General features: G+C 38.5%; 1 protein-coding gene across 1 annotated transcript in view; it reads right to left on the minus strand.

Annotated features, from left to right (window-relative positions):
- BEGAIN (brain enriched guanylate kinase associated) overlaps positions 1–27,929 on the minus strand; it is a 146,344-nt gene that overhangs the window by 44,909 nt on the left and 73,506 nt on the right. Inside the window, exons 3-6 of the mRNA XM_062494942.1 lie at positions 27,509–27,598; positions 13,759–13,920; positions 12,158–12,203; positions 7,481–7,555 (exon numbers count right to left, since the gene is read on the minus strand). Of these exons, the coding sequence (XP_062350926.1) occupies positions 7,481–7,555; positions 12,158–12,203; positions 13,759–13,920; positions 27,509–27,598 (373 nt within the window). The remainder of the gene's footprint in view (positions 1–7,480; positions 7,556–12,157; positions 12,204–13,758; positions 13,921–27,508; positions 27,599–27,929) is intronic.

Raw genomic sequence — 27,929 nt, forward strand, 5'->3', positions numbered from 1 at the left:
ATCATGCTCTATGGCATTTCACTTGAAGAATTATTTGCTCTTAATGTCATATTTAACCTTGTATTAGCAAAGGTCTTATAAAGATTTGTTTCCTTGACTACCCCATGAAATGTAATTCCATAGCTGTAAAAGCAAAAAGAAACTTTGACACTGGTGTACAATTAATAACTTATCACAGAAAGAACTCCGTTTAGCAAAGTGATGTCAAGGTTCTGTTTGTGAAGTAAAAACATGCTTTTCTTTCTGTGCAAGTGATTTGTAAAAGAAATGCAGGATGATTACTTTTCTTCCTGGTACAACAAGTACTAGTGTTGATCTTTAATGTTTCTTCTTGGGGCAAGCCTGCATTGACTGAGCAGGGTGTGTCGCTTCATACAGGCTCCAGCTTAGCACGGGCAACTGTAGGGGTTTACTTCTAATTTGAAGTAATGCCAACCTAGATGGCATACACTGTGTAAAAGGGCATTACAATAAAATCCACTTACACCTCCACCTCCTGCTAAAGGTCTTCTTGCCACAGTGTCACCATGAAATATTCCTGAGATTCTCAGTGCATGTCTTGTGTCTAACACGAGCCCAGTAAATTTAAATTATAAACAGGAGTACTTTAAATTCAATGAATGCCAACAAACCTGGCTCTAGGCTGGGGAAGGGTCCTGCCATTCCTGGTCTGGGTTATGCTTAGATGTGCTCTTTGATATAAAATATGAATGAACAGAGCACCACTACACAGGCTGATTGCACCTCTAAGCAGGAATTAGTTGGCTGCTCATCTTTTTCAACTGCTCAGGAATTTGCTCCAGGCACAGGATATCTTCCATGACAGCATTTTTTTTTTCCCCAGTTTAGAATGGTTTTATTTTGCTGACTTAGGACCTGTTCTTTGGGAAACCAGCAGTGCTGAGGATCTGTTGTTTATAAATGAACATAATCAGTTCATTACCTAACCCCAACCACGGCAGGAAAAACTTATCAGAAGTCAGGGGGTAGTTTTACTTGCCATCAACTTCCTTTGTCTCCTACAGCATTGCAACTAAGCTTGAAAAAGACATCTTTCCTATCAGCTTATGAAAAGCCCTTCTAAGCCAGCTAGTCATCTTCACAGCCCATGCTTTCTCCTAGCACTATAGATGAAGTTGACAAAATGTGCTTATAGTCTTTCCTTGTACCTATCATCTCCCACATTTCACATCAAGGGTATGCCTTGCCAGGGTAGAGTCCTTCCTGATAATAAAATGCTAAGTAAATTTTTGCTAGAGGGAATAGAAATGGTGTTGATTGATGCTAATTCCCAGAAGTCAGTGTAATAGTATCTTCTGAGGCTGTGTTAGTGACAGGAGGTTGAAAGAAGAAATGTTTGTTTCTGGAGGAAAAAAGAAAAAGTACAGGATTAAATATTACACCTCTGGTGAGCAAAGAGGATTCTGCTGGAGGTACATGCCACTTGTGATAATAAAGAAAAGGTATTATGGTGTTGATCCTTCATTTCTTTAGTACTGTTCTGTGAGCACAAAGTATGCAACCAGGAAGAGAAAATGTACTAATTCATCTTTCCCCATGCCTCTCCTGATTTTCTCCTCATAAAAGTCATCATCTTGATCCGTATTCTCTCCTGTAAAGACTAAATGAAATACTTTTGGATTCTGTAGAAACAATACTATTTCCAAAAACTACTTTTCCTTATTTAGAAAAAAAAATATTATGAAATTGAGGATCTATAGTGACCTGGACTAAATACTAAATATTCTAAACACTATATACTAACTGACTACCAGTACTTTGCTTGCATATGTATGGTATGTATGTATGTTTCCTTCCTTCCTTCCTTCCTTCCTTCCTTCCTTCCTTCCTTCCTTCCTTCCTTCCTTCCTTCCTTCCTTCCTTCCTTCTAAACATTGTCTTTCCCATTTTCAATTTATCTGAAATGGGAGAAGAGCAGATGGCATTGAAAATTGGATCTAAGAAAACCTAGGAAGTCCTTTGATATTTTCTGTAGGAATGGACTTAGTTACAGAAGACCTAAAAGTAATTTGTAAATTTGTTTCTTGACGACCTTGGCCAAGACATGTCACTCTTCTGTGCCCTGTTTTCCACATTCACAGGCGACACCAGCTTTTGTGAAGGACTTTGAAATGTGAAACGCCTGCTACAGAACACTTTTTCAGGCTTATTTTTGTTCTTGCTTTCCCTGCCATTATGGTAAATTGGCAGATAATCACAAAGTACCAGGGCACTTACAAGAAATAGACAGGTCAAAAACACCCGCATCCCATACATATTTCTGGTTTTTTATCCTTGAAAACAACAGATTTTTTGCCCTCTGCTAGTCAATATGGTATCCCAAGGGGTTTTCCTGAGAGACAGCGACCAAACCATGGAGATCAGGATGAAGAAAATGATTGAAAACCTCAGGTGTCAGAAATGTGTATCAGTGGCCAAGAGATAAGACACATGCTAAGAGGGAATTTTCCATCATTGACAGAGACAATACTGGAAGTGAGAAGTGTTCACTGCCACTTCACAGCTTCCTTAGGTTGCTCATAGCTGTGGAAGATGTCCTGCTGAGAGGGAGACACAGAGCAGAACAGTCACATGCCTTTTGGAAAAACGGAAAGTAGTTTCCAGAACAATCTCTCACGATGTCATATTCATGTAGAGCAATTTGGGAGTGGCTGGGTGCCTTAGGTGTCTCTTGGGAAGAGGACTGGGCAACCATCACCAACCACAGACCAATGGAGCAAAAACAGGAAGGGAATCTGTTCAGTGAGGATGTCTGAAAACCTGTGTGCTCATGCTCATTATCCAAATTATCCAGGAGAATTCATTTATTTGACAGCAAAACTCATTAACCTACTCAGTCTGAGCTTGTGTAGTTCCTACAGGTGTTAATGTGTGTAGGCCCTGTTGCTTATTTGACAATATTTTTAGCTTGGAATATGAGTGTGAAAAGAGTTAGTGAGAAATTGACTTCTTTAGCACAAAGTGCCTGTAAGCATAAAACCATGTAGCCTTAAATCCTCCTAGAAATGCATTTTTTAAACTGCTATTTTTATACATTACTTGTTTCTGTGCCATTTACGGTTATTTCCTTCCATAGAGATGTTATTTTGCAGTTGTTTAGTCCACAAAGCACAAACCTTCTCAGGCTTCAGCCTTAACTAACCAACCAGTATAAATTTCTCTTGAAATTCACAGCTGTCTTCACTGAATGTGAATAAATGAGCCTGCCAGGTTGAGCTGACTCTAAACTTTCTTGTCTTTGGGATGCAAATCCTTTTAAGAATATTTAGGTCATCTTTATTTGATTTTCATGGGACATGGGGGAGGAAGAGAAACTTATTCTTCCATGAAGGAAAGAAAATGAAAAAGATGGGCTTGAAATCACTGTTCAAAGTCACTATCAAAGTTATCATGTTCCATTCAAGAACCCAAGGATCCTGGGCTTCTGTTTTCCTTGTTTGTGTAAGAATAATGATTTCTTTCCATTGTTTTCATCTTTCACTTATGATTTAAACCATATTGGGGTTGTGACTGGTAGGTATCATGAGAGACTCATGTGCATTCTAGTGACTGGTTGAAATTCCAAAGACAAACAGAGGGTACTTGGATGCTTTTTAATTCCTGACTGAAATTTTTCATCAAGTTCCTCAACACTTCCCATATTCTTTACTTTCCTGGCCTGGATACCCAGTAATCTGCTTCTTTTAAAATAACATTTCCCTGACACAAGGTCTCAGAGCACCACTTTAAACTGCCCAGCTCATATTTAATTCATATTTGGATTTCCCAAACTGGAGACGCTTAAGTTTATATTATGGCCAACAAACTGGAAAACCCCAGATATTCAAGAGCTGGATAAATAACTCTTAATAACACAGAACATAAAGTATTTGCTGTACCTCTTAGTCCTACTCCAACACATAGGCAGGGGCAGAAATGGGATAAAAACCAATGCAGTGCTCAGAAAGTGCAGCATTTCAGACATGATCATCCTTAACACAAACCCCTCTTTACTGCTGGTTTATATAATTTCTTCCAACTTTATGGCACAGTCACACTCCCAGCCTGCCTTAATGTAAATGAAAAATCAGCCTTTTGATGTGTAATATGGTAAAAGTTCTATGGTAAAATTTAGCTGTAAATTTTGTACATTTTTATTGTAAAAATGTAAGAGTTTTCATCTTGACAGATGACAAAATATATCTAATGCACTGTGTGCAGAGGGCTGGTGCTGGCTTTTCAGAGGTGGGAACCAGAGCTGATACCATCCAGCAATCTGTCTGTCAAACTTTGTAAAAAAAGCATATTTTAGGGTGTTTCTGGATAATAAGGTCTCCTGAGCTCTTTGCAGCTGGATTTCTGTGATCATGTTTTCAAGAACATTCAAAATGCAGATGGGGGAGGAGAAATGAGTGCAATTTTCATTAGCAGTTGGGTTTATTAAGCAGCTATTATTAGGCACCAGTTCTTCCCAAAAAAGGATACCATTAAAAATCTGGCTTATGGCATTAAAGGTAAAACTACAGAATTAATTTCAACCAAAAGCCTTAAAACTTCAAAATCTTTTTAAAATATATTGCTTAATTCCAGAGAGGATCATATGGGGCATACAGCTGGATTGAGATCATATAAAGGATTTCTTAACTTGTGGTTGGGTTGACTTGCATAATCTACTTGTAATTGCTGTTTGTGAGCAGCAGGATCATGGCTGAGCATGTTCCAAAAAACTCAAGAGTAAAGGAAAGTGAAGATTACTGGTGACAACTGGAACTAAATATCATAAAAAGTTATTTGATTGGCCAGTGCTGTGATGGAATTGCACTGCAAAATGTGAGGACCCTGCTTAGTCTTTTCCCACATCTTAATGGAGAAAAGAGTTACAAAGATGAATTACTTAGGCAGACAGCCTGTGTATTCCACTTCTTAACCAGTGCTTACAAGACTGAAGAAATCTTCTCCAGTTGAAGACACTTACTTTGGTAAGAACAGGAGTTTTATGAGGAGTGACAGCAGATATTCAACTCTGTGCCACACTTCTCTACTGTTCCATGTGTTTAGTCTTGCCCAGTTTGATATAGCAAACTCTCCCCTGATTTCAGGATTGCATTTTTTGGCACTTAGCCAGACACCATAGTTCATATTTTATATTTATACTTCATGTTCTGATGTGACAGAGGTTTCAATTGGATACAATTTGCTGTGATCAGAAGTGTGCTTTCAAATATTTTTAAATATTTTATGAATTAGCACCCAAAAGGAAGCAGAGCATAGAAGAAAAGTAACTGCTACATCAGCTTATTTTCTGTGACTGCTGATGAATTAATGATTATTGTTTCACATCCCTTATACCAATAGCAGGCATGAAAGGCTTTGATATTCAGGATGCCCAAAAATGTTAGAAAAGGGACGTGACAGTGGATTCCTAGACAAGTTGCAATGAGCAGGGACCAGTCACTGGGAGAGGGGGAATTGTGTGTCCCCTGTCAGGGCAGGGAGTAACTCATCTACTAGGAGCATCCTGTTATCTGCAGGCAAGGGGAGCAAGGGAACACTGCCTGGTGGTTTTTCTTTTCCTACTTGTTGAATTTGAGCCCACTCAATATTCAAAATGGGTGTGTGTGTGTATTCACATGTGTGTAGAGAGATGGGGTAGGGGAGAGTGGGAGAAAGTAAACAGGTGGTTTATATATTTGGATTTGTATAAGGCTAGAGAAATCAAAAGTGCTTTAGAATGACAAACTAAACAAAAGAAAACAAAAAATTAAATACACACAGCTGTTCCTCCTAAGCAGGAAAGGGAGAGAAAGGTCTCCAAGAACCCAGTCCACCATAAGCTGCTAATCAACCAGACCAGCTGTTATTTAATTTAACTGTCTCTGAAGTATTGAAGGCTATTGGAGTGCCCTGAAAATCAAAAGGTTTGACTTATCTAAATCAGATATGGTACTTTCTTCCTCATCTTTTCCTTTTAATAGAGTTTCCATTTGACATTTGTTTTGGTTTGTTTTGTGTCTTCAGTTTCAGTATTTCAGAAAGCAAAGCAGTCTGGAGTTAAGTGGTGCACAGAGCCTGATTGATCTTCTTCAAGCCTCTAAAGCTAACTTCAATGACTGTCATATTAGTGGGATAAAGAAAGGCACAGTGCTCCACAGGGCTGGTTTTCAGTTTTTCTGTGCTATTCTCTGAAATAATTTCTCAAGGATTTAACCGAGTGCTGAAACAGCAGTTTAAAAATTCTTTGCTTTGATCTGTAGCACCTGATAAAAACACATGGATTTTCTGGAGTCCTTCTTTCTATGTTTCTATTATTTTTATTTCATTTACCAGTCTGAATGACTCTATTTATCTTTGTGGTGCATAGGTAGTAAATATTAGGCTACAGATGAAGACAAAATCCTGAAGTGATTTGGGCAGAAGGAAAAAGCAACAAAGGTAGAGTGGATAAAAATAGCAATAACATGAGACCAAATGTTATTTATGCTTTTACAGTTTTAAAACATAAATTTATCAACAAACGTCAGCTACAACACAGCTATAATTTTGCCCCCTGTTGTTGCCCTGATTTGCAAAAGCTCAGTCCCTTATTTGTTGTTAGCTATTGGAATAGGATTCTGAGATAAGAACAATGGCATTTTCAAAAATTCTTTTGTTAGTAAAGGCTGGTGCCTGTCCTGTACGTTCCTATAATCCGTATTTACTCAAAATCCACATTAAATTGTCCCCCCAATCCAAGATGCTCATTCATGCAATTGCTACCTGAGATCTTTGGAAGTTCAAAACTGTCATTCTTTCCTCTCTAAATACTGTCCTCACATTTGTAATTTTACTCCTAACAGTGAGCACAATGTCCCAGCATCATCAGCAATGAGCCAGGGCCCCAGTGGCTTTTCCATTTCTTTTCGACATCTTCAAGCTGTTTTGAATCAGTGGTGCTGCATCTTGCAATGTGGAGCCCACAAAGGCTGCAGTGTTTTCTGCACGTGGTTATTAATTGGCCTGTGACAGTGACATTGATGTTGTGGTGGCAGACATATGCAGATTGGAAATTAATATACTGAGCTTGATAGTTATGGAAGAGTTTAAAAGTCATGCCATCCAAGCTCTATTAAATCATTTAATAAAAGCTGAGTGGAACTATCTAAGAAGCATGAGAAAACCTTGGATTACCTTATTTATATTTGATACTTAATGAAAACATAAATATTTAAAACCCATGAAGTTATTAACTAAACTAACCAGAATTATTTAAAAAGTACAATTTACTCAGCTAGATCATCAGTCAAGCAATCTCTATTTAAATTGGTCCTCTGTCGATGTACACAACTTGAGCTCTTCATGTTATTTTTTCTGAACATAACTGCTTATAGAGCTTGAGGGTGTTTTTGTGACAGCTACATACATGTTTTTCCAATGACTTAAGAACCATAAAACCATGTTTAATATATTAGGAAATAAAAACACTTATGATAACTTAACTTACCATTCTGTAAAGTTTATCCTCCAGATCCTGATTAATTCTTTGTAAGGCTAGGTAATTGTTTTGTATCCTAAAACAAAGATGATATCATGTAACTGAATGCATTGCTTTTCATGTTGTTTATTTACCTGTAGTTTCACGTCAGTACAAAACCTTGGCTTGCACTACTTGAATTCTATTTGCTTATCACTTCTGTTACCAGTCAGTGGTTGCCTTTGAAATGCAATTACCACCTGCTTCCTAAGCAAACTTCCAAACTTCTTTGTCATATTTCCTTACTATATTTAGCAGCAAATTCCAGGAGGAAGTGAAGATATGTTGGTTTTTCTGCACTTGTGTGCAGACACACATTATAGCCTAGGAGCTTGCACAAGGTAATTATAGTTTTACATCAGGCTCAAGAATAGCATGTAAGAGAGGAAGCTTGAGCTCTAGCACAAAAAAAAAAGATTTATTGTGAAATTGCAGCAGAATCCTAGTGACTGTAGCAACATGTGGGCATCAACATGTGACTGACTTAGAAGTGAATACTTCTTATTTCAACAAAAGTTGAAGAAGTTGCCTATTTTTTTTCCAGGAAGTATATTTAAATAGCTTAGCTGAGAAAAGACGGGTATTTATTTTTGTTAGCACTTAGGGATTGAATGAACTCACAAGATGAGGCTTCCCTACTTATTCCAGAGCAACACACCAAAGAAAAGTTTCAGCCTGTACATCTTTAGGTTTACTTAGATGGTAACCTTGGTATTGTAATCAACAAGCTGCAGAGCCTGTGGGAAAACCATTGGTATTTTGGTAGCAGCTGTGGATTTCTCTCCCCAGAACCTAAGGAGGATAGCTCCTTGTTCATTAGTACCCATCACCTCAGCAAAATGTATAACAAATGTAAAGCAAATGTTAGAAGCTCAGCTGTGAAAAACTTGTCTGAATAAATGACTGTACTGATCAATAGGTCAAAGTATTTTCAGCAGTGAGGAGATGTTAGGTAATGTGCAAATGTTTTCACTGTAAGAGAGAATTCAGATGCAATCCACATTTATAGAGCAAAACCCACTCCCTCTGAAAAGTCTGGATCTGGGTGTAGTTGCTGTGGTTATGAAGATGGGACTAGGATTAAAGAAGTCTCTTTGTTTATAATTTGGTTAGGAATGGCTGCTGGAACTGGAATGAAGATCTGTTTTCCGAATGTCCATAGTTGTGAATCAACTACCATAGTTGCAAATCAAAGGGTCCAGCCCACCCCTTCTTGGCAATGTGATGCTTATCTCGGCTTCTGTTGCTATGGAGATTTTCTTTCCAGTTAAATGATCAGGATTCTCCATTCAGGGCAGGCCAGTGACAACCACTAGCAGTGCCCCTCTTAAGGGATGCAGAGCTCTGGCTGGGGCTTCCAGCATTGCAACAACATCTGCTGCAAGGACCTGAGAGGGGATGTCTGTGCCAAGGACATCTGCTCTGTGGATATAAATAATGAATTCCCCATGGGTGAACCTCCTCAGGGTACCAAGGGTCAGCCCAAAGTCAGGGCAGCCATTTCCAATACGCATTGCAAGCCTGGGGAGAGTCTCGGTGTTGCCAATGTTTTACAGAGCTGCTGAGCAGAGACTTCCTTCCTGAGAGGAGGTAAACAGTGCTTGCTAAGGTGGTGACACAAATGGGCTGAAAATCTCTGAGACTTGTAGTGTGAGATTTGGTCAATACTCGCCAATTCTCACAGTGCTGTTGTGTTTGTGTCCAGGCAACTTAAAGGATAGACTGAAGTTTACAATTCTCTGCACTGTCCATGCTCCTCACAGCATTTACAGCTAAACCTCTCTACAGACATTGATTTGTGCAGCTCTAGGTTTACTTGGGATTTCCCCAGCCATTTAGCTGTCAACACAACAGAGACAAATCTGGGGGTATTCTGTACCAATCTTTTTGTGGTACAGAAGAAAGCAGAGATGATCTTGATAAAAGGAGGGTTAAAATGGCTTTGCCTGCAGCTACTCAGCATAAATACTTTGTTTTGCCGGTAAGGATGCCTACCATGATAAAGGAAGAAAGGATTTAGAGAAGTAAAATAGTGCCTTCTGGCTAAGCCCAGAAGTGCCCCAGCATCTTCTCTCTCATGGTTTATATTTTTGGTCTAGTAAAGCAAAATAGAACAGGTTAAACTTGCTTTGCACCAGGCAGTTTGTGGTTCAAGTGGAGGTGGTGTAAAAACTGATTTAAACATTAGCACCTGCAATGCCCTAAACTTTTGCATGGGTTCAAAAGCACTTGCATAACTTCCTGAAAGTTAAAGGAAGAAAAAATTTGGTTCAGGGTTTTTCTAGCCCAGGTGTCCCTGTACCACAGGCTATTCTGCAGTGGTAACTGATGTGCACAGCTCAAGGGAGACCCTGCACGTTCTCTTTTCATAACTTCGTGACCATGAATAAAACCAGCAGTAATTGCTGCTTGGAAAGTGGATTTATCATGGTAACAATGGGTTTGTCCCTTAGCTTCTGTTTTCAGTTTTTCTCTTGATATGGATGATCAAAATGTTAATTATCATAAATTATTTTTCAATTAAAAAACTTCCATGCCATAGATGGTAGAGGGTTTTGCAAGAGTTTATCACAATCCGCTTCTTGCTTTGTAGCTTCTTTTTTCTTTGCCTATCAAATTCTTGCCTGTTGTATGTTTTGGAGAAAGTAGCCCAGAAACTCTAGTTCTCTAACACATTCATTTTGCACTGAGAAAGTGACCACCTCCCAGTACAGTCAAATCAAATCTAAAAAAACCAAAAACAATCCACAGAAAATAGGAAGCTGAGCTTCAAAAAGTGTTTCTATTGAGAACAGTATGCAAAGATAGTCAAAATAAGCACAAACACATACACATGTACACAAGCACATACACATGCACGTATATGCATAAACCCCAAATTGGAAATTCACTGTGCCAAAAGAAGTGTCAGCAAATGTAGGTGGCAAGGAGAGAAATGGACCCAGAAATACATGGAAGAAAGTGTTAAAGGGATAAAAGAGGAACAGAGTCAGATCAATCTTTAGGCAAAACTCTAAGATAAAGGGAAGGGGGAAATAAAGAGTAGGGAAAATTACTCAAATTTGAAAATGATCAGATGAGCAAATGGTAACTTAACCTTGTTTGCAGAAAAAATGCACTCAGATAGCCTGAATATTGTGAAGTATAGAAATATTTTAACCTTGTAAATCTGGCTTTGAAAATAAAAAAAGGGGCAGGCTTCAGTATGCTGCAAAACTGCTGTAAGGGAGTGTGAATTGGTAGCCTGTTATCATGTGTTGATGTATTTTTGTGTTGTTCATATCATTAGGAGATACTCACATGACATCAGGTGCACATATGTGCATCCAGTAAACAAATGTTTAGATTCTTGACCAAATGAGGGCCTGCTGAAAGCTATTCTGACCACATTGAACATGTCAGGTGTCTGTGCTCTAACCCAGCAGACAACACACTCCTCCCTAAGGCTGAAGATCACTACTGAACAGGGAATCTGCAAAAATCTCTATTTCTCTGCTTCCACTCAATCTCAAGCCCTCTTAAGGCCATGAAATGCATCTAAAATAAAACTTAGTCTTGGGCCTACTTTCTTTAAAGAAGGGAATTTCTTTTACAGTGCAGCTAGCTTTGAAAAGTGACTCTTGAAAGAGCATCTTCTTGATCAAAATTTTTCTTTATGTTATCACAAGTTATACCAATATCCTTATGAAAACAATAGTTTTTCCTCCACGATTCCTGTTCAGAACACCCCTTCAGTCTGTGAAATGCCTTCCTTTTGGTGAAGTAATTATATGTGTGGGCTAATCTCAATGCTGAATATATGCTTGTATGAGTTTACTTCTCGTGCCTTAAAATAACTCTACTTTCTGTTAAAAGATAAAATGGGGACCTCATCAAATTGTTAGCTAGGGCAGGGCCTCAAGGAAGAAACTCAAATTGAACCTTGGAGTCCAGATGTGGTTCCAAGTTTGGATTTTGAAAATTTTTTAGATTTTAACTTATAAAAGCTGTGCTGACCATGTCAGATAAGGGACCGCTGTGAGGAATAAGAAATCCTTTCTCTTTTCAGTCACTTTTCAAAGCTGAACCTATGCTTTAGAGTTATTATTTTCAAATCTAGTTAGCACCGTTCTTCTCCCACTGAGAAAAAAGAAAGAGGCTATCTCTAATGTTTGTAGAGAGGTTGAAAACTTGACCACTGAGCCACATGAGTGACCCCCTCTCTTGAGGTAAAACTGGGGAGACCTAGCAACAGCACAGGGAATAATGGATAAAATAAGACAAAGACTTTCAGAAAGGACTACAAAAGGATAGTCATTCAGCCTCTTGGAAAAAAAAAATTGCACTTTACAGAAAATGAAATTTAATAACAGAAATGTTCTTCAGTGTACAAGTGGGATCTTGTTACACGGGGCCTATTCATTTACGGGGGGATGAATTTTTCTCCCTGTGCAGTGAATAAAGGAAGAGACACATAATTGAAACTAATTCTATTTCTTTGTTTTTCTCACACTGATTTTACTCTCTGACATGTTGCTGACAAGCTTTTGGATGACAGGATTTTTTCAGACATTATTCTTCTCCAGGTTGACAACCCTAGATGTTCAACTTGCAGGATGCCTTGCTATTCTCAATAGAAACATTTTTAAAGCTCACCTCATAAAATATTTTTTGGCTTCCATTATGATATGTCTTCAGGGGAGTAATCACCTGCCTGAAACATAATTTTTAATATAAGTTTTCTTTATAATATGGTACAATGTTCCATTAGAATATTGGAAAGTCAGTTCTGCTAATGTGATGTTCTGGTATGAGTGTTAGATTTGGCTGTGAGCCCCTGGTCTGACTTTCAAAGGGTGTTTAACTCATTGGTGCCCAGTGCAGTTGATAAGAGGCTTTGTACTGACTAGGAAGCCCACCTATTTAAACAGAAGTGGGATGGTCTTTGGGCAGCTGCTTTATGGCAGCTGCTCAAACTGATGCTTCAAGAGAAAGGAGAACCAGTGTTCCCTGTCCTGGAATGTATTGAAGCAAAACTACATCAAGAATGAAGTTACATTCAGTGGCTCCGCTCTAAGTGAAAAGATAGGAAAAATATTGTTGACAAGAAAAGTATATGGAGAACCTCCAGACTGCTCTTGATAGATGTGTGTAGATTTCAAAATCACCATGACACCTGCATATTTTAGTCTCATTTTCAGAAGCATCCCCAGTTAGAGAAGCACTTAAGTTCTAAGACCACATTAGGCTCTTTCCTAAATTGAGATCTTACAGACTCATTCTGTTTCAAATTTGCATTAAATGATTTGGTTGACCCAGTTTATTGGTAGTTTCTGTCATTGTTTTGGTTTGGCTTTTGCCTTCTGCAAGGGTATTTCTTTGGGTATTGCCCTGGAAAGATTTATTCTGAATTTAGTTTTGAGTCATCCAATGAATTAATCAAATATTTCCATGAAGATATCAGTTTAAGTATATATCTGCATAAGTAGGTAATTCTAGTTTCAGAAGTTTTGAAAACAAATGACAAAATGGCTATTAAGAATCATGGTAAAATATAGGCTAAGTCTACAGACCATTTTAATCAGTGCCAGGAATGTCAGGAGTGCATGCTTAACATAATTTATCATTAACATTAACTAGGTTCCTGATTTGCAGCAGCACTGTACCACAGCTACAACACTTTTAAATAGCTTTTCAGCATCATTCCATTCTGTTTGAGACTAAAAAAGAAATTATTTGCTATACTGTAATGAAAAACTTCTTAATATTATTTTAATTTGCCATAGTCTCAGCTTTAAGTGATGGAGAGTCAAATTCTATTCTCTTGTATCAGCATAATGAAGTTTAAAAAAAGAAATGTGCAAAGTCATTAAAAAATATTTATCTTGTATACATAGAGTATAACTAATATATGTATATATGTAGTGGGTTTATAACCCTTGTATGTGTAATGCCATATGGCACTATCCCACGGGTATGTTTATATGTAAATAATGTCATATTTCAACATATATAGGCATATTTCTATTTGCATATTTGCTTTTAGTACAGAGACGTTCTACAAATCACATGTAAATAACTTCATATGGCATGCAATATATATTCAGGTAAATGAAATCTATGCACTAAATATGAAACACAATGTGTAATCAATAACTAATAAATCATGCATATTTGCAACTGTGTTTGGTTTTACTTGCATACATCTTTAATACAGTCACTGTTAAAATTCTAACAACTCTGTTTATTTCAAAAAGTTCATTACTAACCTTCTCAGTTTTTCAGTTACTTTTTCAAGTTCCTCCTGAGCACGTCTCAATTCTATTTCCAGATACTGACGTGTAGAATCAAACTCTGTTTCAAGCATTTCCAGCTTATGGGTAGTGTACGATAGGCGCTTTCGTAATTCCCCCTTCTGTTCTTGCAAAGTACTAGAAAAACAAAGACCACAGCTGTAGAATTTAGCTGCTCCCAAAAAGCTTTTTTATGAGCCACTCTTTGACCAGTTCCCTAGAGTATAGCTTGGCCTCGAGCCAGAAGAGTGTGCTTAATTTGTTTACTGCACTTTGAAAATCTTCTGATTCAGACAGCTGACTATCTTCCATCTGTCCTTTCTGGTGCATTTATTGCTACTACCTCATTATCCAGAATGGAATATGTTGTCTAAGAATCTTCATTAAAATCCAAACACAGTCTAGAGTTTCGTTTCACAGAGGACATTCCATTTAGAATTATCTTACCATACTATGACTGAAGCAGCAGGTCCCTATAGAGGGAGCAACAATAAACTATGCAAAAATATTGCCTTGCCTAAAATCCAATTACAATTCCGTGAAGGAAGAAATTTTTTGTCTTATTTGATTCCTTTTTCACCCCAATCATCATAGAGATGCCAGAGACCTTATTGTTCAGCATTTCATTTGGAGAATGATAATCTATTAATAATATCACAATTTTAAGGTTGTAGATCTTTCCCCTTTTCCCCCACTTATTTGGGATCCAAGGCTTTCCAAACTCAGGTGTAATCCCTAATTATGCACAGTTCTTTCACTAAAGAGCTTATGCCCTGATTGTAAATTGTCTTGAATAACATCCTTAAACAAAACAATGCACAAGATTCAGGTGAGCCACTCAGTATATGCCTTAATTCTTATCTGCACAATGGAGATTTTTGTGTCTTTGTCTATTCAGTTTGCAAGCTCTTCAGTCTTCTAGCGTGTTTGCCAGTTGAACAGCAGGATGGGTTTCCTGCCAGAGCTGGGATCTCTGGAGATTACTGGAACTTGGTTCATATACGGCAACCTCAGTATGGAGCTGATCTCTCGGCTCCAGGTGGGACCTCTGAGGCACTGTGGAACTGGGGTCTGCCATCACATAGACACAAAGTGCTACCACAGGATGCATTGTGAATTGCCTTGCTTTTTTTTTTTTTTTAAATCATGATAAAAATAGTTCTTCATAAATGAATGGCAAATCTTGATTCCCTTTGATGTCAAGTGAGTGCTGCCATCAGCTGCAGCAGAATAATGTTTTGGGTCTTTAATTAGACAAGAGAGTTGGGAACAACATGTCAGTCTTCAAGGAACACTTATCTGAGCTGTCTACAGTGTGACTGCCTTCCCCTCTACAAGCTGTGATAGGAGCTCAGTAAGTTAATGCAAAAGCCTTACAATTGCTGCTTGCTTGATCCATGCAGCTTTGAGCTAGGAAACAGCCTAATGTTTTGCCAACACTGTGCTCTATTTCAATTGCACATATTGCGTGGTTACAGTTATACTTAGATTACCACTTGTGGTTATATTATCTTAAAATAATATATTCTAATTCAGACATTTAATGTAGCTCCACTTAATATAACCATTTAATTTTTATATTTCACTTCATGAATTAAACTCTGAAGTTATCTAGGGAACTGGGAGCCCATACTGCTCATTTCTACATGTCCTCATTTATAATGTTACCACATCGTACCACCTTTCACTTGCTCTGCTTCTGGCCTGTTCCTGCTACTCCTCTGCTCATCTTGGGAAAGAAGAATGGTCAGTTTTCCTTCCTGGAGCCTGGGAACTTGGATTTTCTTCTGTGAAGTGCAGTTAAAGTGTCAAAACTCTTTGACTGAAAAGAGATATGATCTCAAGTCTTCTGCTGCTCTAAAAACCTAACCACTAGGATTTGTACAAAAATAGACTATAGGTCCTCCAGCTATGATTTTGGATAAAAATGCCAAGGATGAGGCTACTGGGCAAGTGCAGTTAATGCAAGTTAAACCAGATCAGGCAAAGTTAGAGCATCCTGCTGCACTGGGACACAGGAAGCATAACCTTTGTGATGGAGAGGAGCTATTGGGGTACAAATACAATGGTAATGACAGGATGTTTAGGTTAGTAATAGCTGGAGACTAATTAGTAAAAGAGGAAAAAGGGGAAAGTTAATCACCTCCAATAACTTTGGGTTTTTCTTCCTCATTTAGGTGCTCCTTGATTTGGATCTCATTTGTGAGAAGATTAAGCAGGAGCAAAACCCCTGACCCCTCAAATGAAGTTGCTTCTGCATAGACCAGCAGGCCTAGATCTGTCTGTGTGGGGAAATTTGGGGTTAAAAATCTGACTTCTGTGTAAAGCTTGATCTTGAAATGGAAGGCAGTGCTGGTCTGAGGTGCCAAAACGTGCTTTCAGATGCAGATCTGGACAGATTGGTAGGTTTTGGCAGGCTGAAGTTTACGCTAGAAGGATAAATTTCTAGCTCACTTTCTCCCTTGAATTTCACTTTAAAGTACTTGTATTCTTAGCTTTCAGAATGAGATTGTTCAATCCATTAAAGTCAAGATTATTCTAGTGAGGTCAACTGAAACAGCCTATCTACATGGACTCTTCCACATGATGCTTTGGGTAGTAAACCATAGCTGAAGCTTTGTTCAAAAAAATAAAAAGCTCCACTGATTAAAGCATAACTCAGGCAGCCTCAAAATTGAAAGTTATTCTCAACCAGAAAACCATAATTCTGAAAATATCTACTCATTTCCACCCATGCTGGAAAGATGGGATGACATTTAAACTCTCCCAGACCTCGGAGAACCCTTCCTCATGGTGTATTTTGAGTCATCTGATCCATTGATGATTGTTTTTGAGAGGAAATATAATTTTTAGATAGGAAATAATCCCTGATTTATGATGGGATTACTTAAGATACAATAGTAGATGCATATCAGTGAGCCCTTATTAAAATGTAAGTTATTAGATGGAAAGGCAAGAATTTTAGAAGGAAATTACATTCTGACATGAATGTGCTGAGTGGCAACAAAACTTATAATAACTTTTATGGAAGAAGTAAAAAAAAAAGACCCCCCCATTGGGAAAGTGTTAAACCATCTGCTTTAATATCCATCTTGAGTCAAGCAAGTTGTGGAAAGATAGCTAACTTTAAGCAATGGCACAACTTACACTTGTGAATGGCACAACAGGGAAATTTTCCCAAATCTTAGACTGTTACCATTGAATGGCTACTAATAGATGTAACACTGAGCGCAGATTTCCCAGGATTCCCAAGATGACTTTGATTTCTGCATCATTTGAGCCTTATCTAGACATTACTGGTTTGAGGTAAACCCTGACATTTTCTCTTGATTTTGGTTTTATATGAACAAGCATCTAAGAAGCAAAGGCAAAGCAAGTGAGTGAAACAGCAGAAGGAATAAGAGGATGCAATGTATCAAATTCTGCATCTCTCATAACAGGAGGAGAGTCTCAATTTTTGTTTTGTATTAATCTAAGGTATTTAATGAGATTTTTGTTTTAATGCTTTTGTTTGGGTTTTTTTCATATCTCATGAAACAGTTGCTCTTTCTCTACAAACCTTCCCCTTACCATTATCTTTCAGTGCTATCACATAATGACATGCTTGGACTCTCATTCCTTGTGCTGTGTTGTGTTTTTTGTTCTAGAAAACTGAGGTTTTCATGAGAAGGGCTTAATTTTGTTCTGCACCACTGTAAATTTGATAGTGGTAATTTAATCAGAGTTGAAAAGAGGGAAAACATAAAAAGTCAAAACATGAAGTCACAAAGCCAACCATTTAGCATTTTCCCTTTTCTTCAGTTCAACCAACCAACTCCATAAATTAGCAGCATTTTGTTTCTGCTTGTTACATACGGTTAATTAGAAAAGTTCATTGAACAATTTTTTAATGTTACTAAATCACTATATTTTGATCAATAATTTATGTTCTATGGATAGTTGATCCTCATGGTTCTTTAGTTTTATATGTATGTAAAACTAAGAAAATAATTAAACAGAAAAAGTACAGCCAGGAGAAAGGACAGGACTTATTTGCACATAAAAAGTATTCTGGCATTGTTATGTCTTAGCAATCTGATAGTGCTATATCTTCGAAAACACAAATCCTATATTCCATGGTCTTCCTGAAACTCTGACAGCTTCAAGGAGTATGGAATTACAGGGCAGGCTCAAAGACTCTGTAGATTATTCCACCTTTAGCATAAGGAGTTGCCTATTTCTTTTAATGATCTCTAATGTTCTGCTCCTGTGACAAACAGAGGTCCACAAGTCATTACCCACTTTGCTTCATTAAAATATTTCTTTAAAAACAGGGGCAGTAAATACAATATTAAATATTTAGACTGGTGAAAAATAATCTCTCAAGGGAAGCTACTTTAAAAGTTATTAAAAACAGGTCTTTAAACTCTCCAAAGTATTATTTTCACAGATTAGCTCTGTTTATATTCATAAAAATGTATAAAGTAGATGAAACATATATTTGCACAGAAATTTGTGCCCACAAACATTATCTCAGCCTGCAGCTGTAAATCAGGATAAAGCTGTAGTGCTGGCTGGAGAAGCTCCAGGTGAGCGTATTCCTGCTGGATTTCAGACTAAGCTGAGATGCCACATGATAAGAGCCTATTCTGAGGAAGGTGTGCTGGCAAACAAGCAGGTTTTCATTGTACCTGTCTGATCTTCTGCCAGCTGATCTGCCTGGCAGATGGGCTGAAGACAAAGGAGTGCTGGCATGTGAAGTTGGGGATGCTCAGTTGTCTGGATGCTCAGAGGATTTCTGGAGCCTTCTACCTTCAGGTGGCCCACAAAGAGGATGCTCCCTGAACTTTTATTCCATAAGAGTTGATGTCTGTGGATCTGCCCCATTAGTGGGGCATTCCAGCAACCCCACATCTCCACCCCACTGGTGAAACTGCTTCAGCAGCACTTTCCACACCTGCCTGCTACCCCAGGGCTCTGGCCATAGATAGTTCTTCAATGTTTAAAACCAGAACAAATCCATTATTTTTGAACTAGGGGGATTTGCTCTGAACAGACTGATTGCATTCCTTCACACTGCTCCTGAAGTGAGTGAAAAAGAATTGATTAATGGTATTAGGAGGGAAATCAGCAGTGAAAGAAATGTGAAACAAAGGCAAGATAGATGCCCGTGCCAAATATACTGAAAAACACCCATATCAAAAGTTCTCTTTTCCAGGTAGTGAAACAGACATTTGAAGGCAGCTGTGAAATCCTTAGAAGAACCAATTATGTTTTGTGGGTAAAAAGCCTATCTTGGAAGAAATAACGTGTAGGAAGGAACTAACCTGGACTGGGTTTTGGATCTCCAAGTTTTGAGCATGGCTTTGACAAAGGTTATACCACTCAAGAGAGTTAAGGCAAGACTGAGCTTGCCTACTGCTGGTCGGTTCTGGCTCCTGCTCTTAGTCAGGAGCAGGCACTACCAGGATGAAATTAATCTGACCTGTTTTAGAAGCCTACTTGAGAGGAGTTGACGCAAATCTGGAAGTATCCATTTCTGTTAATTACAAGGGGAATCTACTCAAGTATCTCAGACGCAGACAATCACATCTCATCAAATAACTCCCCCTCTTCCTGACTCAGTTCTGTGTGTATGAGATGAGGTAATAGCATTTCCTTTCTTGTTTGCTTTGATAGCGTGGGGGCCCACAAAAATGAACCACTAAACGCTTCTAAAGTGTTTATCAGATCTGCTTCATGTCTGCGATGTGTCACATTCTAAAAAAAACTTCATGGGATCAAGAGTTTGGGAGCATTGAGGAAAATTTTAAAAATGTCTTCTGAACAGAATTTCAAAAAAAATGTTTTCCTCTTTTACCCTGTGGGTTTTTGTCTAGGAAAAGGTCAATAACCATCAACCCTATAGAGGCATTGTGAACGAGTATCAAGATCAGGAGAGGGTCTCTGGGAAAGGCCAAGGGAGAACCTGTGCACCCAGTCATGCCATGCCAACTTGGTCCACTGATGACTGGCATGGCAGGCAGCCAGAGGGTTTGAGGCAGCTTTGTGACCTTGCTTTCCTGGAAGCACTTTCCCAGCACTGTATGGCTGCAGTGGATCTCTGCGAAGAATGCGGCTGTTTGGCTCAAAAGAAGCAGCCATCCACACCCCTGGTTTTGTTTCTGATTTTTGGATGCAGCTGTTCCTCACAGAGATGAATATCATCAGCCAGGCAAGAGGCAAGGCTCTGGGAGACACTTTTCTTACTGTAGCTCACACCCCAGGGAGCAGCAAGATGGGAACAGAGATCTCTGGGGATACTCACAGCTGGCAGAGATGTCAGCAGGTCCTCAGTGCTACTGCATTGCTGCTCAGTGGATCTGGACTGCACTGCCAGCTTGATTTTGAAACTACCAAGGAATTTTGGCTCCAGCTGCTCTACCACATCTGGTAGTCTGGATTACCCAGGATTTTTTTATTCCAGCACATTTTTGCTGGACATGACTCTGGAATGCGTCTGTATGCTGCCCAAGGTGGACATACTGCAAGAAAGGCACCCAAACCCTAGCTTAGGAGGAATAGCTTTGAGATGACAGTTGTGACACTGAATCTGACCCCTCAACAACATTTTTTCAAGTTGTAGTTGTTGGGAAATGAAGTGAAAGCATTTTACAAGTGTTTTCTAGATTAATGAAAGATTTTTAATGAAGCAGTAATTGGATTTCAATGTTAATCAAGTTTTGATTATGTGGAACATGCTCAGGGTCACTGTTTCAAAAGGTTAATGCCAAAACTATCTTCCTTATCTGCAGTTTTTGTGTCTAACCTTGCTCTTGCTTTATCTGATTAGGAGTGGGGTGGGATCAAATTACAAAGTCAAGATTCAGAGTCTGAGAATCCAACTACAGACTTGAAATCACACATTTTACTGGGGAAAAAGATTACATGCTGCAATTCAGACCCATAATCAAACCAAAAATCCCAATTCTCTCTCACTCTTTATTCAGCAGCTTCATTTCTACTTAAAGAAATTTGCTTATGTAAATGTGTATCCAAGTACCCAAGTTCTGCAATAGGCATTTTCCTACAAATTCAGGCTCACACAGACTTTGTTCAGCTTACCCATTTTTAAAAATTTTTACCAAGGTCTGTCAGGGTATTTTTTCATTACAGCACATCCACCAAATTTCTCCATTGCTATCAAAAAAGCTTCTTGTATTTGAAACTTTGGAGTATGAACAGTTTGCCTGTCAAATTGCATGCAGATCTCTCTTTCCTGTAGATATATATGTATATAAATATATTTAGACAGATAGCTTTGAAGGAGTTTTTCTGCAAGTATTAAACAATTTGAATTTTCTTTGCAGTACTTGTTTTCAAAATAAACAACCTGAAGCTGGGTTTGGATTATGAGAAGGAAGGCCTGTACATATGTTCCAGAACAAATGTGTGGGTGATCCAAATCTGGAGCTCAGATAGTTTCCAAATGACTGATGGACACATAAAACAAGTAACAGGGTCCTTTTCTTAGGTTCCAGGCATTCTGGCCGAATTTAAACAAGAGAAGAAGGATCCTTTATCAGAAAAATTAGAGAGAGCCATTTGGAAAGGAGGTGGGGGAAGGAAGAGATGTTTAGCAGTTGAAGTGCCAAGTGCTGTGGGATAGATCCTTAGCATGAAAGCCTGTTTGAGGCACCTGTAGAGTTCATGCAGCTACTTTAAAGCAGATACTTCACTGGATTTTGCAAGGTAGATTTTCTTTACTTTGGACATGAGTACTTCACGCTTTCATAATTCACGCAATTAAAAATTCAGACCTGACAAGATATATCATATGGTAAATGTGTCTAACTTGTACTGGCCTTGTTCATAAGAGGTAGAGAGTGATTTTTAAGGGAGTGATCTCTTAAAAATAAAACTGAATTATGTTTTGGTTACAATGACCTGACAGTCTTTCATTGCAGAAGGGTGATTTCTGTTACAAATATCAGAAGCCCACAGACACATCTATCCAACAAGAGCATTCAGTATTAACTGCAATATGAGGTGATTAAGATATGAAAATTTAGTTACATGTTGACATGCAAAAAACCCTTAGAGGACCATCTGTCAGCACTGAGCTGTCTTAAGTGAATGCCATTATTGTCAGTGAAACGTGACAAGATTTTAAAAATGTACTCACAATAAAGACATACAAGTTTTCCTTTATTTAAAGGTGCTATCCATAACCTAAGGCTCTGAATGGATTGAATAGAAATATCATGAATAAAGCTCCAGCTTTCAGAAAGAGACATTAAATGTGTTTTGATTATTTTAAATGAGGTTTCTTCAGCAGGTGATGATTTTAAATGAAGCTTCTTCAGCAGACAATTTTGATTCCCCCTGTGTACTGAAAAATACAAAGGGAAAATGAAAATTAACTGTGAGAATCCGGACCTGTGACCAGGGAGTGTGTTAATGTGCAGAGCACTAAGCAAAGGTACAGAGCAGCTCATGGAGAAGAAGGAATGTGGAGTTACAAACCAGGATGTGCACTGTCACTGCTTGGTGCAAGGGCTGAACAGAGACTGAAAGGCTGAGCCAGCTCTCTCAGGACTGATTTAATACTTCAGCTAACTCGATTTGGAACTGGAATCTGCCAAATGTGTTTCTGTCTCCTATTAATGAGATGAACATTTTGCTTACGAGCCACTTTTGAGGTTAAATACCTGAGTATGTGAGAAATGAGTGCAGCGCTCCGCAAAACATCAGGAGTCTTGTGCCCAAATTCAAAGGTGATTAAAGGAGAGGGAAAGAGTGGAAGCAGCAGAACTTGTTATTATGATCTTTGCCTTCTTCCAAGCTGCCTCCTAGTGCCTCTATTAGGCTCTCCTTAAAGTGGGAACCAATTGTTTTCAGCTCTGGCAGGTAGACTCCTTGTAGCAGTGTCTTAAATGCAAGCCTTTAGGCTCAGTAAGTGATTCTACAGAAGTCTGAATAAGGACTGTGAATTTGTTTCTCTGTATTGCTAGAAAATGAAGGGATGGAGAGCTGGAAAATATGGTTCCAGGAGGAATTCATGCTTTCTGGCTCATTCTCTTGAGGTAGGAAGGACATGTCTATTTTCTTACCATAATGAAGGACTCTGTTCATGTTCATGCCCTGCTTCATATTTTCTGCATTGTTCAAATGTTGCCTAGTGTTTGGAACACACCTGAAATGAATCAGCTGGTTAAACTGGAGAGAAGGGAGGAAACTTCTGGTGTGTCAAACTTCAGACATTTATCCAAGAGAGCAGAATCATAATGACCCTGACCCTTCCTAGGGATTGAGGGATCTTCATTTTCTGTCCAGACTCTGCCGTTCACATGATTCTGGAAGAAGGTGCACCCCTGTAAAAGCTGCTATTTCCTGGATTCCCAGAGGTTGATAAGTTTGAATAAAATATTTGGCTACCAGAAATGGTGAGTTACAGTGTAGAGTTGCAGGGTTTGAAAGGGTAAGACAACTAGCAACAAATACTGACTGCAGTAAATATGATGTAACATAAGCCACTGATGGTGGTGGGGGTTGCCTCAGACAGAAAGTTATTTGAAGTTGTTGAGCAGTTGCTGTCTGCTTTTAAATGTCTGCCAGAATCCCACCCGTCTGCATTGCATCTCACTAGGGAATCCAGACTACTGAGAGGTGATAAGAAAGGGGAAAAAAATAGTAAGTTATTGAAAAAATGAGGAAGCAAAATTAGAGGTAGACTTCAATTTGTGATTAGAAAGCTAAAGAGAATTCTCCAGGTGATTAAGCAGGCTCTCCTTAGATTTGCAGTAGCTTTCCTCACAGCTTTGAGTGGCCAGCTTCTAGATTGCTTTGGTTTGTAGTCACGGATAAGCACTCCCTCTGGAAATTACTGAGCAGCCTGCCACATCAGCTCACAAGCTTATAAAGTTATATTTTAATTGTGTTATTAAACCTTTCTCACTTTTGTTTTTGTCTGTTTATTTCCCTGATTCATCTGGATCAAGCTGTGCTGGAGCAGAAGTGCGGTTCCTCCTGAATTGTGCAGTTTATGTGTAATAGGAATGTAATGAGAATGGGTGAAGCCCACTGCCTAGAAACAATCTGAAATTGATCTTACTCTTTCTATTAAAGGACTGAGGTTGGAAGTGTGGTAGGGGAATACTGGAGGAATGTGCTTTAGCAGTAGGAATAGAATTTTTCTCCCATTTTATTTGGTAAAAAACATCCAGACATAGGTTAATGGAGAGAGGTTATAATCTCTGTTCTCATTTTAACTATTTCTTTCCTTTCCCTATCCTTTTGTCTTTCCTCTGGTTTGAAATTCATCTTTGTCTTGCTCAAGGGACTCATTTAGGTGGGTTGGCTTAACGCTTCCATCAGAAAGGTTATGCTAAGCAGCTGAAAAAATAAAATATACTCTTCTGGCTCGTGAACCAGTCAGAATTACTACTGGGACTGGGGGTAGGAGAAGAACTGCAAATGCTACTGCTTTTTTCCTTTATAAGCAGTGCATATTACATTACTTGAGCAAATTGCTGAATTTTCCTTCTAACTGTATCTGTTAGAGTTGTGTTCTGATCTCTATTGTGACAGAAGTCATGCAAGACAGGAGCTCCTGCTGTATCTCTAACTTGAATCCATAGGTGCCTTTAAAAAAGTGCCTCTGCTTGTCAGATGTTACTCCTAAAGAGCCTGGGAGGAAATGCTGCTCTTGCCTGAAGTGAGACACAGCACTGCCCTTCAGACACCTTCAGGGGTCATGGGTGCAGTCAGTCCCACTGCAGTCTCTGTTCTCCAGGTTTGCTTCCCTCACACACAGCTGTATGACATTGCTCAGGTGACCTGCCGGAGAGGTGAGCTCTGGGAACTTTCTGGAAGGCTTTCTGGCAGTAGAATAGATCACTGGTTTGGTAACACCAGGAAAAAATTACATTCAATAACTTAGCAATTTGATTTAATAAATTGATTAAGTAATACTCCTAAGCTAGGGCACAACCAAAATCTCAGCTGTGCACATGTAATTGAGATTCTGAAGGAAATTATTTCTACACATAGACTCATGTATAAGGTGTTGAACAGGAACAAGGAGAGCTACTGGCTTGTACCTGAATGAATTATTTTGCCTGAATATCTCAAGATATTTTTAGTTTTCCTACAATAACAAATGATCCTCAGCTCTTTGATCAACTTGATATTACAGCAAAAGAAAAGAAGGAAAAAAAGAGAAAGGAGTTGCCATCTGTCATCTGTGGCTAATTATTTCAAGCCCTGCCTTGTTTTATATACTGCAGCACACTATTTTGGGACCTGTTAACTGAGAAGTCTTCTACTCTGCAAGAGTATAAATGAGTTCACCTCTAGCATGTTCCCCACAGCTCAGCATGTTGTGCCATCATTTCACACAACTTTCCTCCCAGATGAATGTCATAATTTATTAGTTCAGTATTTTACCCTGCTCCCTTGGCTGCGCTGGCTTTTTGGTGTAAGATTGTTTTGTCACCTTCTTTTTTTTGTGGCTGTATGGGAAGGGAGAAGGAACAGGACTGCATTCCTCCAAACTTTTACCAGTCCTGCACCTTGACACTGGCTCTTGGGTAGTTGTTGGAGTGAGCAAGCAAATAAAGGAGCTCTCTGCAAATTTGGAAGGATGGAGTCAGGCAGCAGGTGTTCATCCAAAAAGCTGCTCACAGTATTCATGTGAAAAGCAATGCACCACGTGCTCCTTCAGAGGGGCCCCAGGAAGGACCCATCCACCTCCCCTGTGGATGGGGCACCCCAAGGAACTGTACAGAGTGAGGAAGCAGATTCATTACTCCAAACTTCCCCAGAAATTCCTCTTGTGCCTTGAGATGTGGATTACATAAACACAGGCCATCTTTTACATTATAACTGAACTATGTCAGCATTCTGGGTTAACCAAAATGTTGGTTTTTACTACAACTCTCTTGCTGACACTGTTACTGCTTTCTCATGAGTTTTTAAATGTTAAGGTTCATCAGACTGGATAAAATAGAACCAATCCTCATTTCGTAAATGCTGACACTTGTCATACTCACTACTTTTCATTTTAGCAAACAAACATTTGGTTTTCTATTAGATTCTTCAGCAAGATTTTTCAATATAACTAGAAAGCAAGTTTACAAATATTGTTTTACAGTCTAGATATGTTGAAACAATGAGATAAAGATCTGAGTTACTCAACAGGAAAGAAACAAGCCAGCTTTCAGGAAATACAAAAATTTATCCAGAAGTTTAGATCCTAGTGAGCTTTTCAAAGAGCAGGTAGGAAAATTGAAATTATCTTTCAGTGGCTGTTTATTTTTATTTTTTAATGAAATGGCTGAAAAGGCTGAGCTAAAATCTTGGATTTGTGCATTTCAAGTTGCAGTACATTTGGGAAATAAACGGTGGTATTGTCCTCTAAAAGAATAAGCTATTTTTTATTTCATAAGTAACAACTACAAGTAAACAGTGGTGGTAGGAAAAAAACAAAAAACAACTTTTAGTGAGCCCTACAGAAACACAACTATGTATCATCCCAAGACTCAGAAATTCCATGTGGACATCCATTTTAAAACAGAATGTAAGATCAAACTCAGTGATTACACTGTATGAATTTGTTCTGATTTATAAAGGACTTCCAATTATTCAACCAAGTTTGAATTAGGGTCAAACATTTCACAAAAGAGTTTCATATACCTGAATTATGTTTCACTTCACTGGTCATGTCTTGATTTTAGCAAGAACAAGCAGCAGAGCAAAGCTATTTTTGCATCAAAATCTTCTAAACCCAGGTAAGAGTAAAGTGTACCTGCAGAATTCCAGGGGACTGAAAAGCAGGAATTCAAATCACTTTTCCAAGATTGGTGGGGTTTTTTTCACTCCACAGAGTGTAGACCGTGTGAAAAAAAAAATCAAAAAGAATTTCACTTATGTCTTTCTTACACTATCAGCACTCAAGATGAAATTTCTCACACATTATTATCTCTTATTCAGAGAATATCAATAGACTGCAGGAACCAATTTGAAGCTTAGGCTCTCTTTATTTTTTAACCTAATTATTTTCTTACTTTATGTTGCAGTATTTCATATGTCATTGAAATGTACAGGATTACTGAATGACATTTCTTCTAGATACCTGTCACTTGAAATAAAGTCAAGCAAAAAAGAATAGACAGCGAATCCAGGAGAAAAGGAGAAGGGAATGTAAGCAAAATATGGAAAACTGAGTCGTTTAACTGAGTTAAACTTACACTACATGCTGTGTAGAAATGTAAACCAGAATCAGTCCTAACTCCCCCACCCTTTCAGTATTCTGTACCTATAGCATTGAAAAATCCTGAGTTCAGGAGACTCAAGATTAACTCAAACCTGATAAAGGAAGCAGAATATATATACATGCCAGCAATTAAGGAAGGTGGGTGAACTGCCCAGATAACTGAGGTATCAACAGTGAAATGTAATGCACCTGTATTGTCAAACTACTCCATCAGAAAAAGAGATTAACTGCTAGTAGCCAGCTATAGATTTTGCAGCTTCTTAAACAGCTTCCAGTTTTTATGCATGTTAATTACAATTATTACAGGCTTGGCTGAGGCGAGCATCTAGAGTACTATAACAAAGAGATCTGCTGTTATTCCCCTAGTCCAGAAAACAAGGTGGAACTGAACAATGAGAGACGACAGACTAACATGAAGAAACGAAACATTTTTATGGACAACAGAAAGTTAGAAAGAAGGCATAACTTCACAAAATATCACTTATTAGTTACCTGTCCCAGAGAGTAGGTGAAGATTTTGCGAGCCTGCCCTGGAGAATTCTAGGTTGCCATAGGCAGGTTGGCACCCAGGAATTTCGTACCCTGTAGCATGAATAGAGGATAAACCATGGCTAGGTATGGCTCATAAAACATACGAGTGATAACCTAGCTTGCTTCATATTAGAAGGCGATGGCATAATTTGGTACTAATTATTATTCAGGATGTCATACTTTTAAGCAGTATTAAAACTACAAAAGAGAGTGGTGCTACAGCAAACACATTTAGCAACTTTCTTGTCTCATTTTCATAGGGCAGAATAAGCATTTACAATTGACCTTGTGATGGCTCTAAATGGGTGCTTCTCCATATCTTTTACTGCAGAAGCATTTGGTCTTAAGATTTGTGAATCAAGCCTTTATATTTTTGCATTCT

Source organism: Cinclus cinclus, chromosome 6 (assembly GCF_963662255.1).
Source record: "Cinclus cinclus chromosome 6, bCinCin1.1, whole genome shotgun sequence".
NCBI lineage: Eukaryota > Metazoa > Chordata > Aves > Passeriformes > Cinclidae > Cinclus > Cinclus cinclus.